The following is a 17,625-nucleotide window of genomic DNA, read 5'->3' as shown; positions in this document are numbered from 1 at the left end:
TTCTAAAGAGGTTTGAACAATTGAAGTGTAATCAACTAAGGATATAACTTGCTAAATTAGCTAGGTAAGAAACCTTTAGCCCTCAAGGGCTAGAATTCTCTCATTTAACAAATTGTTTGTATAGTAATTTCCAGGTGTTGTCAATCTTTAGAAACTGGTGGCCTGTAAGACTAACTGGATACTGTAGGTGCTCTCTGAGATCAAGGTTGGAGACCCTTGTCTCAGAAGGCCATTGATGAGACACCTGGAAAGGATGTTAGCGTCTCCTGATTTGATTGCTACCCGATTGATCCCATGAAGCCAGTCAGAGCTCAGCTGGACTAAAACTTAAAGACCACATGGCTCTCCAGAGCCAGGGTTGAAGCTCCCTGCTCTAAAACATGGGTCCCAGATAGGCCCTTTCTCTCAGAACCACTTGTGGAGATACAGAGTAGTTTAACTACAGTGTTAGAAGTAGGTAACAGGGTAAGCTAAAGAATGTCTTTCATGAACCATGTTATTGATAAAACTAACTGGAAAAAATGTTCCTGAGATTTATAGAACTGAGTTTATACTGCAGTATAATTCTCTTTAAAACTAGAACATTTGAATTGGCATGGAATTTTGTTAGGAAAAGTCATCTCTGAACTGGAAAACACTTGGCAATTCAATAGGTATTTTTTCCATATATCCTGTATAAATGAATGCATCATACCCAATGTAAATTATACACAGTAAATCAATATACATTTTTTATTTCATTTCTTAATTGTATAAAGAAATATTGTCTTTGTACAAAGGTACAATAATACCTTAAGCTACCCATTTTGGATTTACTATGTAAACCTGATGCTATAGAGTTTTTGCTCTTCATAAATGGAATCTATGTGCAATACCTTTGACCTACTTACATTTGTAAAAAAAAAATCTAACAAATCTAAATTTTGTTCTGAAGTATTTTACAAAATATAACATATTTTAGTCGCCATTTTGGTTACAGCTTCTCATTTGTGCTTTGTGCCACGTTTTCCCAGGCTTCAATCTGCCTCATTCACTTCTGTGGCAGTTATTTCATTCAAACAAGTTTAACCACGTGATTTCAGAGTGGTTATCTTCCGTTTTCCAACGTGGGTTAAAGTCATTCTGAACTGCTTTGGCCTTGCAAATCGACAGGATCTGTAGCACCTCCAAAATTAATGCACCAGGAGTTTCACGAGAACTTGGTAAAGTACTCCATATTTCTTCCTTTCTAGTTCATTAATAAACGTAATGTTTCGGTTGTTTTAGAAGATGGGGCTTGTGGCAGGCCTTTGCAAGGGACTTTTCACATCACCAGGGGCCTAGTGTGTATTTACAAGCCTTGTAGTCGAGTCTGTTGCTGGACTGATACACCTATCCAAATCCCTGACTTCATAAACAGCTAATGTACCAATGTGAGACTACAGGACTTACATCATTCCTTTGCTGCATTTACACTTGAGCTGAAAAGAAGTGTAAATTACTTTCTAATAAAGTTACAGCGTAGTAAGATCAGTTTTTTTTTAAAAGAAACACAGGAGCTTTCCTTTTTTGTTTCGTTTTTGCACCTCCAGATGAACTGTATTTTCCTTCCTAAGGAACTCGAATGACATGTGAAAATTATTTTGCTTGTTTGCTCTATCAATTTATCGCTCTCTTTTCCTTTCTCTTTGCCATTTTGTGTGGCTGTATTGTGCATTTTCTGAGGGGCTTCGTCATGCTGTTCCACTGTGCTTTCAAGCTAGTTTACATTTGTGCCCAAAGCCCACAAAACGTAAGCATGGTTACCAAAATCCTATCCGCCCTTTTCCAGAATCTCCGCATGATGGCAAAAGTGATATTTGCTCTTGTGAACTTTTATACTTCAATCATGTATTGAAATACGTGAAATATCTGGAATGTAAAATTTTAGGACATGGTCACCTTTCACCACACGTTGTCTTCTTACAGTTTCTGTCATTGTTTATATTTTTTGAATATAGGGTTATGCATTCCGAAAGGATCTAGGATCATCAAAGAAATAAGGTCCTTCAAGTTATTTGTTCCCACTGATACCCTGAAGTGTGTAGGTAGGGGTGTGAGAGGAAGTTTTTAAATGCACATAGCTACCCATTGTAAAATACAGAAGAGTTAATGAAAATGGCCCTTTTCAGTTCGTATTAAGAGATAAAAGTGCGATATCTGTTGCATGGCTTAAAATAATTTGTTCGATTCAGTTATGTTATATAACAAAACTTTAAAATGGTCTTAAAGTGATTGCTTTGTGTTACTATGTTATGAGCACTTTCTGGGGAAGTGGGGGTTTGTACTTACATTTCTATTGCTGCTAGTTTAGGTAATGAAAAAAATTGTAGTAGGATCCAGTGAAAAGAAAATATTCTGCAGCTGAAAGTGAGAGAGTAAAAGCGATATTTGTTTCCCTTTCAGAGAACACCCTCAGGGGTATTCTGTGAGGCTGCAGAAAGTTATCATTATTAAAGCCTTGCTGAAAGTATGTGTTAATCTGGGAATTTTGAAAGAGCATAGCATTTTCCTTCAGACCAAATCTTCTGCTTTGAAACAATTTGAAGGATCACCATGACCCACTGAGCCTGTGCACAACAATGGTGCAGATTGCAAGTTACTTCGTGCAGCATGGACTAAGTCTCTTGGAGATAATGCTTCTTTCTGAAGGAGTATTCTCTGTGGCTCCCATCTTCCCTGCCATACTGTTATAATCAGTACAGCCCATAATCTAGTGTGTTCAATCCACAAAGAGATGGTGCAGTATGCCCTGTACAAAATTCTGTATTGCTGTTAATATGGGTAATGAAAGGATTACAGTAGGGTCCAGTAAAAAGAAAATATTCTGCAACTGAAAGTGTGAGAGTAATAACAGTATGACAGTCTGATCCATTTCTAAGTTTTTCTGTGAAATGTAGAAAGCATTAGAGGCCATATACAGTAGATCATATAATTGCACACTTTATTTCATCAGAACTTTGGGACAAGAATAAGATGCAACTGGCTCTCTTTTTGTGTTGAAACTAAATGTTATCTTGTATTTGTCTGGGTTCCACCTGCAGTAGAAAGGTAACAACCATTGTGTTTATTATGTGTAATCAGGATCATGCAATCCATGTATGTCAGTATAGATTTTTGTATTACTAATATTCCTGTGTATTTAGATTATATATATATAGCCAGCAGCTATATCACCCTGCAATTTAGAACTAACAACCCACTGAAGCTCACCAGATGTGAGTCTGGCCATTACCTGGATGGGAGACCTCCTGGGAAAGCTAAGGTTGCTGCTGGGAGAGGTGTTAGTGGGATCACTGGGGGGCTTAGGTTTGTGTGGGTCCTAATGCCCCAGTATAGTGATGGGTAATATGGCGCCGTCCTTCGGATGAGATGTAAAACCAAGGTCCTGACTCATTAAAAATCCCAGGACGTTTCTCCAAAAGAGTAGGGGTGTAACCCCGGCGTCCTGGCCAAATTTCCCATTGGCCCTTACCAATCATGGCCTCCTAAAAAAATCTTTAGCTTTCAAGATGGCTTCTTTATTCCATTCTCCTCCCCACTGATAGCAGATGTGTTGTGAGCGTACTGGTGCACTATGGCTGCCGTCGCATCATCCAGGTGGGGCTACACATTGGTGGTGGTGGAGGGGAGTCCCCATTATCTATCAAGAACTTTGAGTGGAGTGTTCAGAAAAACACTACGTAAGGGTAAATAATTATTATTTGTTTCAAACACAAACCCATCTTTAAAAGCATCCCAGGTGCAGTTAATTACAGGGTCCACATGAGGGAGCTCTTGTTTTTTTCAGCACTTGAGAGAATGAAATAAAGTACTTTGAGAAAACAACCTTACCATCATCTCTGCAGGGTTTACTGGATATAATGAATGAACGAAGTGAATCAAACTTGTAAACTTGTCGAGATAAGTTACATTACATAATTATTTCAATATGCTGCTTGAACACAAATCAGAATTTTAATCAGGGAAAATACAGAATGATATTTTTTTTTAGCTTCAGGGTTTCTTTTTGGCTTCACAAATGAGAAGCACAACAGATGCTTTGTTTCCATTTGTACTGTACATTCTTCATCAGTTCATTCAGATGAAATGTCTGGAGGTAGTTGATCACAATGCATTTATCTGTACCTCTCCAACCCAATCTTATGTAGGTGCAGAGCAGCCTCTATGCAGTAAGCATTGGTTGACATTGGAGTACATCGTACACATTTACTGTTGTTCTCATCAGTGCATTCATCCATCCATCCATTTTCCATCCCTGCAAGCAACAGGAACAAGGCAGGATACACCCGGGCTATGTGGATAGGACACTAGTCCATCACAGGGCAGACAGACACAAACACAGACATGTGCACACTCACAACAGTTTTTCCAGAAGCCAATTAATCTACCAGTATGTCTTTGGACTGTGGGAGGAAACTGCAGCCCCCCGAGGAAATCCACACGAATATGAGGAGAACATACTAACTCCACACAGATTGCACCCCAGGTCTGGGACTGAACCCAGGGTCCCAGCAAGACAACAAAACTGTGTCCGTGCTTGTTCTTCTAAATGTACAGTACATCTTTTGGATATCCACATTACATGTGTGTGGCTTGAATTACTATTAATATGAGAAGGAAATTGAATGACCCTGTCATCTGTTTGTCAGGTGCTGCTATTAATGAGGGAACATCAGCACAATGTAAATAACTATTTTATATTCATCTTCTAAACCGAAAAATACTAAAAAAATATTTCCTTTGGTTTTATTTTCATCTAATGTGGAATGTAATTTCAAAGGAATATAAAATGGAATGTGAGCCAACTGAAATTTCCCCAGTAATGAGGGAATGTAAACATACAGTATGTGAATTCATATCACCTGCAATCGGACACCTGCCAATATACTTCTACTGTCCAGATTCAGATTCCCAGAACTGTCCTCATTTGGGGAGGCATATTAAAACACTGGAAAACTAGAGCAAACTAATTGAGTTGTATTTTTAACTGAAACAGTTAATTGGGTTTTCAGTTGGCTGATCAGTAAAATCGAAGGAGGCACAGAGTTATTGAAACCAGTGTGCTGCTTTTCACTCTTCCTGAGCTGTGCAGCAGTGTGCCACTGTATGGTATCTGCTCCAGTATCAGGTGTGCCACTTAAAAGCCTGCTCCTGAAAATCTCCGGGGAAGGACTTTTCCTCACTCTGTGCTGAGTGGAGGAAGGAAACTGGGGAGGGAACCCCTGATGGCGGGTCTCAGTGTCCCAATGGGGGCAGGTCCAGACATGCCTGAGCTGGCAGAGATGAACCTGCCCTGGCGATTGGCTGAAAACTGGCAGGTCTGTGCTGCGTGTGGCTCCCCCTCCAGGCTGGGGAAAGCATTGCACTGAAATGGCTATGTGAGACATGATGGGGTGAAAACTTAATATTCATATAAGATGAGGGTTGCTCTTCTAAAGTAACATGCATAGGAATGTGTTTTTTTTTAATTATGATTATTGTGAAAAATTACATTTTAATTATGTATTCTGAAAGGTTGAGTTTAGATTTCTACCTGCTTTAAAATACAAAACCATTTATGTCTGTGGTAGCATTGTGGTAGAAATTAGTATTACTCATGAGCACAAGAAATCTCCTTTTTCATTTTCCTGGCATTGAGAAAACTTCGAGCAAGTATTGCTTGCCAGTTGTGAACGCCTGCAGTGAGAGCCCTGTCTGTCTGCTTCTTGCAGAGTGATCTACCCTTCGGTGGATTACGCCCTAGCCAAGATGGCTCAGTCTTCATCCACTGACGAGGGGACCACCTTCGAGCACCTCTGGAGCACCTTGTGAGTTCACACTCCCTCATTACTCTAATGCGAGTTCCAGCGGTCAGGCGTCAGAAGTGCTGGTGAAATACCTCAAGCTCAGCGTAGCATGACATATACTTCTCTCTGCTTAAAAAAGTGTTGGGGGACTCATCCCTGAAACCCAATCTGGGCGTCTCTTGAGTCCCTTTTTTTAGTTTTGGTTGCAACTGTTTTTCTCTCTTTCACATCCCAACCGTAGCAAGTAATGTCCCAGTATGACCGTGTTCTACAGGTGGGTTATGTCATTGAAGGTTTAGTAGTTTTTATTCAATCGTATGAAATTATTTTGCAATTTCACAAATATCCCAGTGCCTATGGCTTTGGAATTGTTCTGACCGATGCAAATTCCAAAACCCTTGACTCATTTAGATTACATTCCTGTACCCAAATGCGATTTTTGATCTAATTTAAAGGTGATATTTTGAATTTTTTCCACCTATGTTTTACAGCAGCATAATCCCTTTATGCATTTTAAGCAAACATTATTAATTGCCCTCTGGGTATAGGGTTTTTAATCATTATCAACCATAATTATTATTTTAAATATTATAGTTATTACACACCACACACTACTCCATTCTGTTGAAAACTATTTTGTCACAATGTCTCATTCAACAACTGGTGAAAACAAACACGAGGCTTGAGGGGTTAAAGAGACCCAACAAACACCACTCAGTGGATGTGATGATACGTGTAAAGCAGCTCGCCTTGTTTCTAAATTAGCATATTTTTTGTGTTTTTATCTGAGAATGAGAATAGACCAAAGGTAAGATGAAAAGGGATGTCACTTGCCAAAACATAAGCACAGAAAACGTGGAAGATTATGTATAGTGTTCCACCTCCACCTCCATGGAGTGTCTCTCCAGAAGGCTGTGTGGACATTGCTGGTATATTCTTTGCCATCGTTTTGTGTGATACTCATTTCATCACGGCTCCATTCTAATGCAGTAGCGCCTATTTCCAGAAGTTCATTCCTAACACCCCTGGTCTTGAGCTACAAGCACATACAGAACTTACTGAGCTCTTAGCAGTGATCTTTTTACTTTGGTGTCTCCTTTGATTGTTACTCCTTTTGGAACTCAATTTAATAAATGCTGTATTACGTTATTGTTTTTTTCTGGTTCATAAAAATTAAGGAAAAAAACATTTAATACCCTTAAGGAAAGTTGCCACCCCATGAAGTTGGAGTTGCGGCTCATTGTCAGCCCTCAGATCAAACTCAAACAAGCCCTGTCCATCTGGCGGTTTTATGTAATTTCCAACAAAGACTGCAGTGGGTCTCCTTGATCTGAACTAACTCCGTACACAATGTCTTAGTCGTCATGGCACAATGATAATCCATAATGAGTATTGCAGATATTGTAGGCAATTGAGTTGTAACTCCAGTATCTCCTTTGAAGGAAGATTGTGGGATGTATTTCTCCTCATCAATCAACTCTCTACAGCAGTTTCTTGTTTGAGTGCTCAATCATGCTGGATGTTCAGATTTCAAAATGAATTTTTGGAAATGTTTGAATTTTTTAATGTATTAAACATGAAGCAACATAACATTAGTGAAGACATCCAAAATCTCCTGTTGTTCTTCTCTCAGGGAGCCAGACAGTACTTACTTTGATCTTCCACAAAACAGCCACTCTGGCAGCAATGAAGCTTCTACCAGTTTGCCTACAGACCGAGCGGAAATCTGCATGGACGTCTTTCACATGAGGGACATGAATGAGACTGTCATGGTAAGACATAAACAGGCTGCGTGTTGAGAGACTCTCTATGTTGTTGAGATCTTTTTTTAAAAAGAAAAGGGACAGGTTTTTTAATGGACAGGCACAATTCTGTGGACCGATTTCACAGTACAAAAGTAGCATTTCAGAGAGGAAAAAATGGTTAATGATGGGTCAGAGACAACTGACAATGATTCGATTGGATTTGATTGGTATAGTATACTGTACGTGGTCTTTTGCTAAATCATAGCTATAACACTTCTTGTTGGCTGTTCCTGCTCTTGGGTTGTTGACAAGTCTCATCAAGATTGTTCATTTCTAATATTTGATTTAACCAGATCAGTGAATTGAGATTGCCAACCTTCAAAATACTCATTTCTAGTTGAAATACATAAATAATCATACAGCAGGGCAAAAATAGTGCCATTTTGAGTACGTAGTACAACAGCAGTGTGCTTTCCAGGATTTGAACATGCAACCTCTTAGTCCAAAGCCCTAATCACTACTCTACCCTGCTGTCACAAATTATACAAGCAATGCATTGGCTTGGAATTTAACCCCTGCCTCCCACATAGCTTGAGAGGATTCTACCACTGAAGAAACAATGAGAAGAAATAACTAAAGATTTCTAGATCATAACTACCAATTTACACTCGTACCCACAAGACAGTCTATTAATAACAAAGTTCTTAGAATAGTAGAAAACACTTGTGGGGGCTTTGAGTAAACTGTGGATGCTCATAATATATATAATATGTATGCTACATATCACAAATGAAACCCACATCATTCACAAATGAAAAACCTCATTCTGCTACAGTTTTTGGTCACAATCTGTTACCATTCTTAGATGTACTCAGACATAGAAAGCAATAAAAATCTTCTGATTTTAAGACATTGTTGTGTTTGTTCAAAGTGGTTCATTTACAAAAAGAATCTCGAGAAAGTGTACCGAACCTTTTTGTTTTTCTTACAAAAGTCAATGTTGACCAGTCATTGTTTTAAGAGCTCTGTTAAAAGTAACACACTTTATATATTAAATGTAAGTGATTTAAAATGTTAAAGAATTATATAAAAAAACAAAAACTTTGGAGGGCGTTTGAAGTATAATTATATCCGATTTAGAAGGATCAGTTTTATAATTCAAGCATAACTGCTCCAGGCCATCTTGAACATTTTCCCTTTTGATAAAGAGGGATTCCCACTCCTTTTCCCTCTCTTCCAAGACCTTTTCCCTCCTTGCTGTTGCAAACATGGTGTTGAATGAGTTGCTGTGGGATTTAATGGAAGGTTAACACCCTAATTAGAGCCCAAGCCAAGCCTGCAACATGAGATCATGCTGCTCTTCCATCTGTAGACCAGTAGACTCGGGTGACTTTGAAGTGTTTCTGTATGACACAAGCCAAGGGGGTTGATTTCTGCACTCAAAACTACCAGTTTATTTAGAGAAACATAAATGACATAATACATGTTAAGAATTGCAAATGATTAGAAATTGACAGCAAAACAGTTTAGATCCACAGTGAGACTCTTGGACACAATTTCTGAATTTATGTTTTCTTCCTTTAAATAATTGTTTGTTTAATTCCAGTGGGGCAAAATTAAAGCTAATTTCCAATGACTTATCTAATGCCCTTTTTTATACTAATGCAGAATTAAAACAAAAATCATCTTAAATTATGCATCAGTAGCTCATTGGGAACATCCATGATGTTTACATTTTAATTCAAAAACACAGTTCAATATGAGATTTTTTCAAAAATCTGTGTCTTTAGTGTTTAGCATTTGAGTTGTTTAAATTGCAAAATTAGTTTATTAAGAATCTGCATAACTACTCATTTCACTTAATGAAAGAGCAGTGAAAGATACAACAAAGTCCTATCTTCATAACGAAGATCTCGTGGTTATCATCAACCTGATTTGAAGGTAGCCCATTTGTCTTCAGGAATGGTTAGCAAATTAAATGATCTGATTTAATAATTGGAAGACTAATCCCTAGAAACTAGGAACCCCACTTTGTGAGCTACTGGAAGGCACTGTGTCTCCATACTAGTCCAGAACCATCAAATCCATCAGCATATAATTGTTTTGAGACTGCAGTAGTTACTGCACAGGACATTTCTGGAAGAAACAACCTATGTACTGTATCAGCAGACAGAGTGTAACACCCTGCAGGAAAATAATTTGCATGCTCCGAGTCCTTTCAAGGTTAACATTGACAGCTGAGAGATGAAATCATCATCTTCTGCTGAGCAGAGAACAGTTGAAGTGGTATCTGAGAGAAAGGTGTAGTTTTTTATTTGCAAATGAATGCAGCTTTGCTGTAGACACACCTGGTGAAAGCCGATGTAAATGTAGACATCATGGAAAGCATTATGTTAACTGTTGTGTTCCTCAAACCAACAGGTGGAAGTGTGTTGATGTGGAGAGGAATCTCCTTTAAATTATAAACACTTTCAGTGCAAATTGCGGATAGCCTTACTGCTTATTGATACATTGATGAAGCCTTTGTGCCAATGTTGGTCTGTTCCAGCCAATCTGGAATGGCAATGCAAGATCACACAGGCCTAGGACTACAGTACATACCTTCAAGAAAAACAAATGTTGAGGTCCTGTCGTAGTTAGCTCTTTCTCGTGATCTAAAAACATAGTTGTTGTTTAAGGAGCTCTACGTGGTTGTCAAACTAAAAATGATAATGTTACAGTGTGTTGCATTTCATCCTGAAAACATTTTTGATGTGGGGTTTTGTTCACATTTTCCATCATTGGGCTTCATATCTATATTTTAAATATTTCATTAATCCATTAGACCTGATTGTTGTGTTTCTTCTGTGTCAGTATCTAATCTTTATGTTGTCAGGTATTGGTTTTAAATTTTAATACATGTTCTATCTTAGTTGTAAAAACAAAGGGTTGACTCCTTTGAATTTCAGACTCATGTTTGGTGTCTCCTATCAACACAGTAGAAGAACAGTTGTCAGAGACTAGATCTGATCTCCTCGACTGCTTAGTATGTGCTGATGCAGTTTTCATGTAGAACAAGAAGACTGCTAAAGCATATTGTGAATCCTTTCTTAATCCACTGAGAGGTGTGATTTCTTCCTTCTCCTCCATCGTTCTCTTCCATCATACAGTACCTCTAGTGGGATTATATCTTGTAGTTGGATTATAGATTATAGTAAATAGGAAGCGTATTGCTGTTTATGTGCTGATGATCTTATGTGCTTGAGGTCACTTCCAGATTAACAGAAATTAATTGACTGCAATTATTAACCTTTTATGGAAAAGAAAACCTCTCAGGGCAGTGACAAGGTGACAGCCTTCCATTAGGTGTGTTTTTCTTTTAGGATCAGGCAGTTTAAGACTAAGAGAGTAAAAAAAAAATATGTATATATCTATACAAAATTTTATATCAATTATATTGCTGATCCTATACATTAATCTCAACGTATATCTGAAGCATCCACACAGATTCCTTATTCTCCTATAAACTGCAACATTAAAATAGTTTACATAGCAAAATCTTCATGTACTTGCATAGATGCTAAATTCATCTGAAAGGTATGAAAACATCGGTCACACTAAAATGCAGATACTCAGCTGTTATGAAAGCCAAATTCTGTTAATTGCATCCAACATGCTAGATAAGACAACAAAGTAGATATTTTTTTAAATAAAAGATAAATAAGTTTTATTTCAAACATACTGTTTCCAATCAAGAGTCAGGCAGAGTAAAAACTACAGTACATTCTTGTGCGCTCAGATCTGTCTTCTCACTTTTTATTCTTAAAAAGACTAAATCACAGGCCTTTAATTAAAAAAAGGAACCCAGTCCCACCTTTTTATCTGCAAACTGGTACGGCCCAATACATCAGTGGGCAAGCCTGGGCCTGCCTTGAAGGTTAATGAATAGTCATGAGACAAAAAGGGGGAGGTCCCAGATTTGTTGTTAGATGCAAGCCAGTTGAGAGGGCCAAGGGAGATGGGGAAAGTTGAAAAAGCGATCAAGCCCTTCAAATACATCCATCACATCCCAAAACAGACCTGTTGCCTTTATTGTCCCTCCAGGAATGGCTGCCCAGGGCTCAAATCAGCAGATTTAATGTGCTAGCTGTCTCTGTCTGACCGTCCAGCCACATGACAGGTGTGATGGGACAATTCCCCATCGCACCCAAATTGTGGGAAAATTAAAATGTTGTACATTAGCGATCCGGCGCAGCGCTATAGTACGGTAGGTGGCTGGGACTTTCTTTCGTGGGCTTGTGCAGGACTTTTAAGAACTTGCTTTTTCCAGTAGCTAGACTTGACATGACGTAAAACATTTATTTTCGTGAACATACAGTATCTGTTGTGTGCTGTTGAAGGCAATTCTGTTCATAGTGTTCTCAAAATGCTAAGTGAGATCATTTTTTAATAGTTTATCTGAGTCTTCTTCAAGCACAGGAACATTCAGAATCAATGATGTGATGCCACTAATGTTTAGTGGTTCTTAGGCGATTGCTGAATTCTGTACCAGTACGGGTGGTGTTTTCCAGGCTGTGCATGTCTGGTATCGCGCAGGTACCTCCAGTGAGGCAGTGAGACATTGAGCAGGATGATGATTTCAGAGGTAACTGCATGTCAGGGCTCCAATACACTAGCATTGGTCACCTGTTGTCTTGCATCACATTGCTTGTGCTGATTTGTCAAGTGCTCTGTTAGTCTTTAGCTCTTCATTTTGAAGGCATTTCATGGTGTAGTGTGCAAACTCTTTCTTTTCAACATGGTGCAGTAAAAAGTAGCGAGGCTTGTTCAAATTGGACCAGTTAAAAAGCTGATCAAATACAAGTAAATAAAAATTGTAAGCAATTACCTCGACATTGTAATGGATTTTTAAAATTAATAATTTAAGATATAATTAAAGTAAATATGCAGATATTAATCCAGCTTAGAAGGAAATGCTGCCTTTTTGGATCATTCTGACAGTTTACGATTTTAGCACTTTGTGTCCTTGGCATCAGAGCATATTTCATATTATTTTAAATTCTGAATAATTTTCTGCAGATTGTTTTTTAATTTCATGTCTTATCACCTTCCCTTTAATTCCCTTTGTCTTATTAATGACACACAGACTTTCTACAGTTGATGTTTGATTTTTGTAATGTTGTTTTGCACATCTACTTCTGTGTTATGCTTCACTTGACTTTTTCCGGGTCTTCTGTTTACTTAATTGTAAAACAATTGTAATGAACTACCAAAATGACAGTCCAGTGTTTTTGTTTCTATTATGTCTTTTTAGTTTAAAAAACATTTACTCTAAAACTAATAAATGGGATTGTTCATGATATTTATTGCCTTGGAATGGACTGGCATGCTGTCCAGGATATATCTTTCTTTGCACCCATTGCTTGCCAAGATAGGCTTCGCCTCTCCTGCGATCCTCTATTCAATAAAGTGGTTAGAAGACGGATGGATTAGAAATAAATATTGCAGTTGTGTATTCCAAAAGGATTTCAGTAATACAGTGCACAATTCCCCATGCGTCATTGAAAATATCCGACAGTTTATACTGCCCTCATACCTTACCATAATATTATGAAATGTCAGTAATTCCTTCCTTAAAAAAATTGTAGATAACGCATATAGCATCTGAAAACGTCAGTAAACATAATCACAGAAAGTGCTGCTGTGCTTGATTGACCTACAGTAGCCCTATTACACAATGCATCAAGAGTTTCCTGACACTCTGAATTTACACTGCTTTGTCCTACCAGTTCCTAACACTTATTCATGTAAGAGAACATAATTTTAATTGGTTTCTGCTTCAGTGCAAAGGTGCATGCAATTAGAAAAGCACAAATATTTCCATTCAGGAACTTCATTCATATCTAAAACCAAAAAATCTCCTTGTGTAATGTGAAGTGTACTCCCAACAGGCATCCAGTACTGAAAGAAATGGTGTAACAATTAGGCTTTTTCTTTCAAAACATTTTTCATTTTATTATCTACCCTAAGGGTGCTGATGCAGCTCTACCATATTATGCAGAACTGCCCCGGCCCTTCAAGTCAGAATAAGCATTTTCAGTACTGCTGTGTCATACAGTGCAATCTGTTGTAATCGTGCAATACATTGTAGAGCTAAGGCTGTGCACATAAAATGTATTTTAAGCCTTATACCATATTTCCATTATGTTAATTTTTCATGCCACTCTATTCTGTCCTGGTGGCTATTGGATTGCAAGCTGTTAATAAACAGAATAAATATTAAAGCAGATTTATCATCTTTGTATGAATTTTCAGTCATGCATTTATACCATTTCTAAATATTCCATCAGTTTTGCAGTACCTAATTTGGTACGTTATATGTCTTCTTTATAATTTTGGTAACTGTTACACAAGCTACCACAAGTCTATAATGTCAGAGAGCAGCACATCAGACACTGATTCAAAGATCTCATTTAAATCTTAGTCAGATCATATCTGAGAGCCAACTTATTTCTACCCTCTCCTTTTGAAAGCTGCCCATTGTGTATTCTTATATGTCATCTCTCCTATTTTTTTGTAACAAAGGACACTTGAACCAATTTTACGTGAAGCTATAGATTCTGAGAGACATTAAAAATCCAACAAATGCTATCGGTTCCAGTACTCGTTTGGTCAATTTTGATCCCTGTCAGTATATTCACAAAACTCCACAACTGATTAGGATTTTTCCATGTTAAATGACTTCTGCCAGGTTATGTCCCTTTAAAGATCCATGTGGAAAAGTGCATAGGCTTGGCATTTTTTGTGATAAGTACCTGGATAAAGACTAACATATAATAATACACACCTTTCATGAAAATGTTAGGTATTTTTTAATATTTATTTCTGTACATTATTTGTAGCCTTGCTTAGCAAGTTGGTACAATATAGAAAATCTATGGTTTTTGGGACAATTGAAGAGAACTTCAAATCTCTCCCAGTGTAATTCTCCTATTTACACACCAGAGGGAGCACTTTTGACATTTTACAGTGACAATCTGATATACTGAGAAGCAATAAAAAAGCAACAAATGTAATAGTTTTCAATAATCTGTATATTATAATTGTAAGGAAGCATACGTCTTTTGCATTTTATTAATATGTTAGTAGATACTAAGCTCAGCTTACACTTTATAATGTTGTATACAACTGTACTGAATGAAATAAAATTACATTACACACCTGCAAAACTAAGAGAATTGAAAACGAGTGCTCTTTCATATGTTAAAGAAAGAGTGCTTCCTTACCTAGATTGCAGGCACTGGATTCATACGCACATGTTGAACAGTTCATGTTGAACAAGAGGAATTTAGTTTCTCTGTGGATAATGTCTGGTTGGCGGCATTCAGTCAGGTGTGTGTGGAGAGGCACTGATGAAGCAAGGGTAAGGTTCAGCTGGGAACCTTCGGATGCACAGACACAGACACACATCCCAGGGTCAATTTTCTCAGAAAATTAACCTACCAAAATGTCTTTGGACTGTGGAAGCAAACTGGAGCACCTGGAGAAAACCCACGCTAACGCAGGAAGAACATATAATAATAATAATAATAATAATAATTGCTTACACTTATATAGCGCTTTTCTGGACACTCCACTCAAAGCTTTACAGGTAATGGGGACTCCCCTCCACCACCACCAATGTGCAGCATCCACCTGGATGATGCGACGGCAGCCATAGTGCACCAGAACGCTCACCACACATCAGCTATTAGTAGGGAGGAGAGCAGAGTAATGAAGCCAATTCATAGATGGGGATTATTAGGATGATTGGTAAGGGCCAATGGGAAATTAGGGGTTACACTAACTGGCATTCAGGTGAGTAATTTTTGGAGGAAGGCAGGAGCATTTTGGCAAGAACAGTTGTAAAATAATCATGCAGGCAAAACCTTGGATGCCAAGAATTATAGGGGCTTAGCCATATACTGGCATTGTGTCTGTGGGGGGTAACTTTTTTTAATCCATAGGAGATGATAAATAAAGGCTTATCTGAAAATTTATGGTACCGATACACACTGTGTTAGCAATTCTGTTCAAACTTGTCTGGGAACATGTCAGGGCCCAGAAGTGTTTCCATGCGTCTATCTAAATGTGTGTGGTTAGCTTTGTAAGTGCGTTCCTGGGATTAACTGGTCCAAATTATCCAGGAATGATGGTGTCAACACCTCCCCCACCTTTCATGGAAACTCCCTAAAATTATAAAACTGGGATCACAATACTCTTTTGAGGTGCTTTTGTTTCAGGATTCAGCTCAGTGAGTGGTCATGTGTCCTGACCTTTGAAAATTCTCAATATCCACCTTTCATGCACCTCTGCAACATTGAACCAAATCAAGTCTGGTGTTTCCTAGAAGATGTGTGCAGCCCTCATATGTTTCTTCACTTAAACTTTGCTTCCTTGTCAAAGTCAGGTTGCTGACCAGGATTATTTTAAAATTAAACCTTTATTCAACCAGAGAAGTAAATTGAGAAATGATGAGACATAGAACAACCACCTGAAGAGCTCCCATTTATACAGCAGGTATCTTAGTCACTTATTGGGGTGATTTCTGAGTATATAAGGGTTTTGCAGCAGCTATATCATCCTGCAACTCACAACTGGCAACGCACTGAAGCTGAGCAGTTGTGAGCCTGGCCAGTACCTGGATGGGAGACTCCTGAGAAAGCTTGTGTTGCTGCTGGAAGAGGTGTTAGTGGGATCAGTAAGGGGTGCTCACCCTGCAGTCTGTATGGGTCATAATGCCCCAGATGATAAAACCGAGGTCCTGACTCTTTGTGTTCATTAAAAATCCCAGGGTATCCTGGCCAAATTCCCCCCTGCATTGATACCAATCAGTAGGGTCTCCTGCTAATCCCCATTTATGCATTGGCTTCATCACTCTATTCTCCTCCGCACTGATAGCTGATGTGTTGTGAGCTTACTACACATTGGTGGTGGTGGAGGGCAGTCCCCATTATATATAAGCACTCTGGGTGGAGTGTCTAGAAAAGCGCTATAGAACTGTAAGGAATTATTATAATACCAGCAACAGCTGGGATTTGAACCCGCAGAACTCGGAGCCCTAGACACTGCTCCACAATGCTGCCACGAGGAATCAACATTTTGGTGACCCTAATCAAAGGAAAAAAAAGATTTTGAATCATTTAGAAAAGAATGAGCAACTCAGTGAACAAGTTCCAAACTGAATGACGTGTTTTATCAGTAATTCTGTCACACAATGTCAGATTTGCCTGGTGCCTCTCTGCCACTGTTTGAGGGATTCCACAGATCTGTCGGAATTGGATTTGCTCCATAGCAAAAGCCCCGGTCCCCCTTCCAAAGTATTTTAGAGACGTGTATCAGGCTTGGAATGTTAGGACTGACACATAGGATTGGTGGTGATGCCATTGATAACCGTGTATGTAAAATTGAAAATATAACAAGAAAAAATGGCATCGTCATTATTTGTAAGCATTTTTTCATTTACAGAGAATTGATTTTGAAAAGTGTGTATTTATTTCATACACTTCTAACTTGTATACCATTACTGCAACACGTTAGTTTATTCGATTAATCTTCGCACCAGTAAACGTCAGTTTTGCTTTTTGCTTTCTAGCACTGTCTGTTATGGCAGATAAGGGCAGACCTGCTCTCACAAGCTCAAAGGACCAAACAGCAGGTTCAAGGTTATAAACAAGTGTGTGTGTGGGCTGTGTTTGCTTTCATTGACTACAGTTGACTACATTGACTCCATTCACTGAGATGAGGTTGTTGAAATGCTGAGTGCAGCTGAGATTTATTGGCATGTGCAACAGTCACAGCCAATATCGCTCAGCCACCCTAAGAATATAAATGAGAAAATCGGATTCAATAACAAAGCACTCTCATTTTCAGATATTAGTCAGTGTGCATTGTCTGATTCCTCTAGTCTAATTAAATAGGCTGGTGTTCTTATGTATAACCACACCACTTAACGGAACAATCACAGGCCTCAGTTTCCTTAATTATCCTACTTCTGAAGTAAACCACACCCTCCCAGTTTACTGTACTACTGGTACAATGGAGTCATTAAGTAA

At 38.4% G+C, this 17,625-nt stretch overlaps 1 protein-coding gene across 5 annotated transcripts in view; it reads left to right on the top strand.

Moving 5' to 3' along the window:
- tp73 (tumor protein p73) overlaps positions 1–17,625 on the top strand; it is a 58,715-nt gene that overhangs the window by 6,972 nt on the left and 34,118 nt on the right. For 3 of the 5 annotated variants that reach the window (XM_088616810.1, XM_088616808.1, XM_088616813.1), the window contains exons 2-3: positions 5,733–5,828; positions 7,441–7,579. In XM_088616810.1, the coding sequence (XP_088472936.1) occupies positions 5,770–5,828; positions 7,441–7,579 (198 nt within the window). In that variant the 5' untranslated portion in view covers positions 5,733–5,769. Of the gene's footprint in view, positions 1–1,126; positions 1,203–5,732; positions 5,829–7,440; positions 7,580–11,652; positions 11,799–17,625 lie in introns of those variants that run through there. The other 2 variants (XM_088616809.1, XM_088616814.1) reach the window with 2 other exon arrangements.

This window comes from Lepisosteus platostomus, chromosome 23 (assembly GCF_059453375.1).
Source record: "Lepisosteus platostomus isolate fLepPlt1 chromosome 23, fLepPlt1.hap1, whole genome shotgun sequence".
Classification (NCBI taxonomy): Eukaryota; Metazoa; Chordata; class Actinopteri; order Semionotiformes; family Lepisosteidae; genus Lepisosteus; species Lepisosteus platostomus.
The sequence above is the reverse complement of the archived record's forward strand: the minus strand, read 5'-3'. Positions and strand labels throughout refer to the sequence as shown.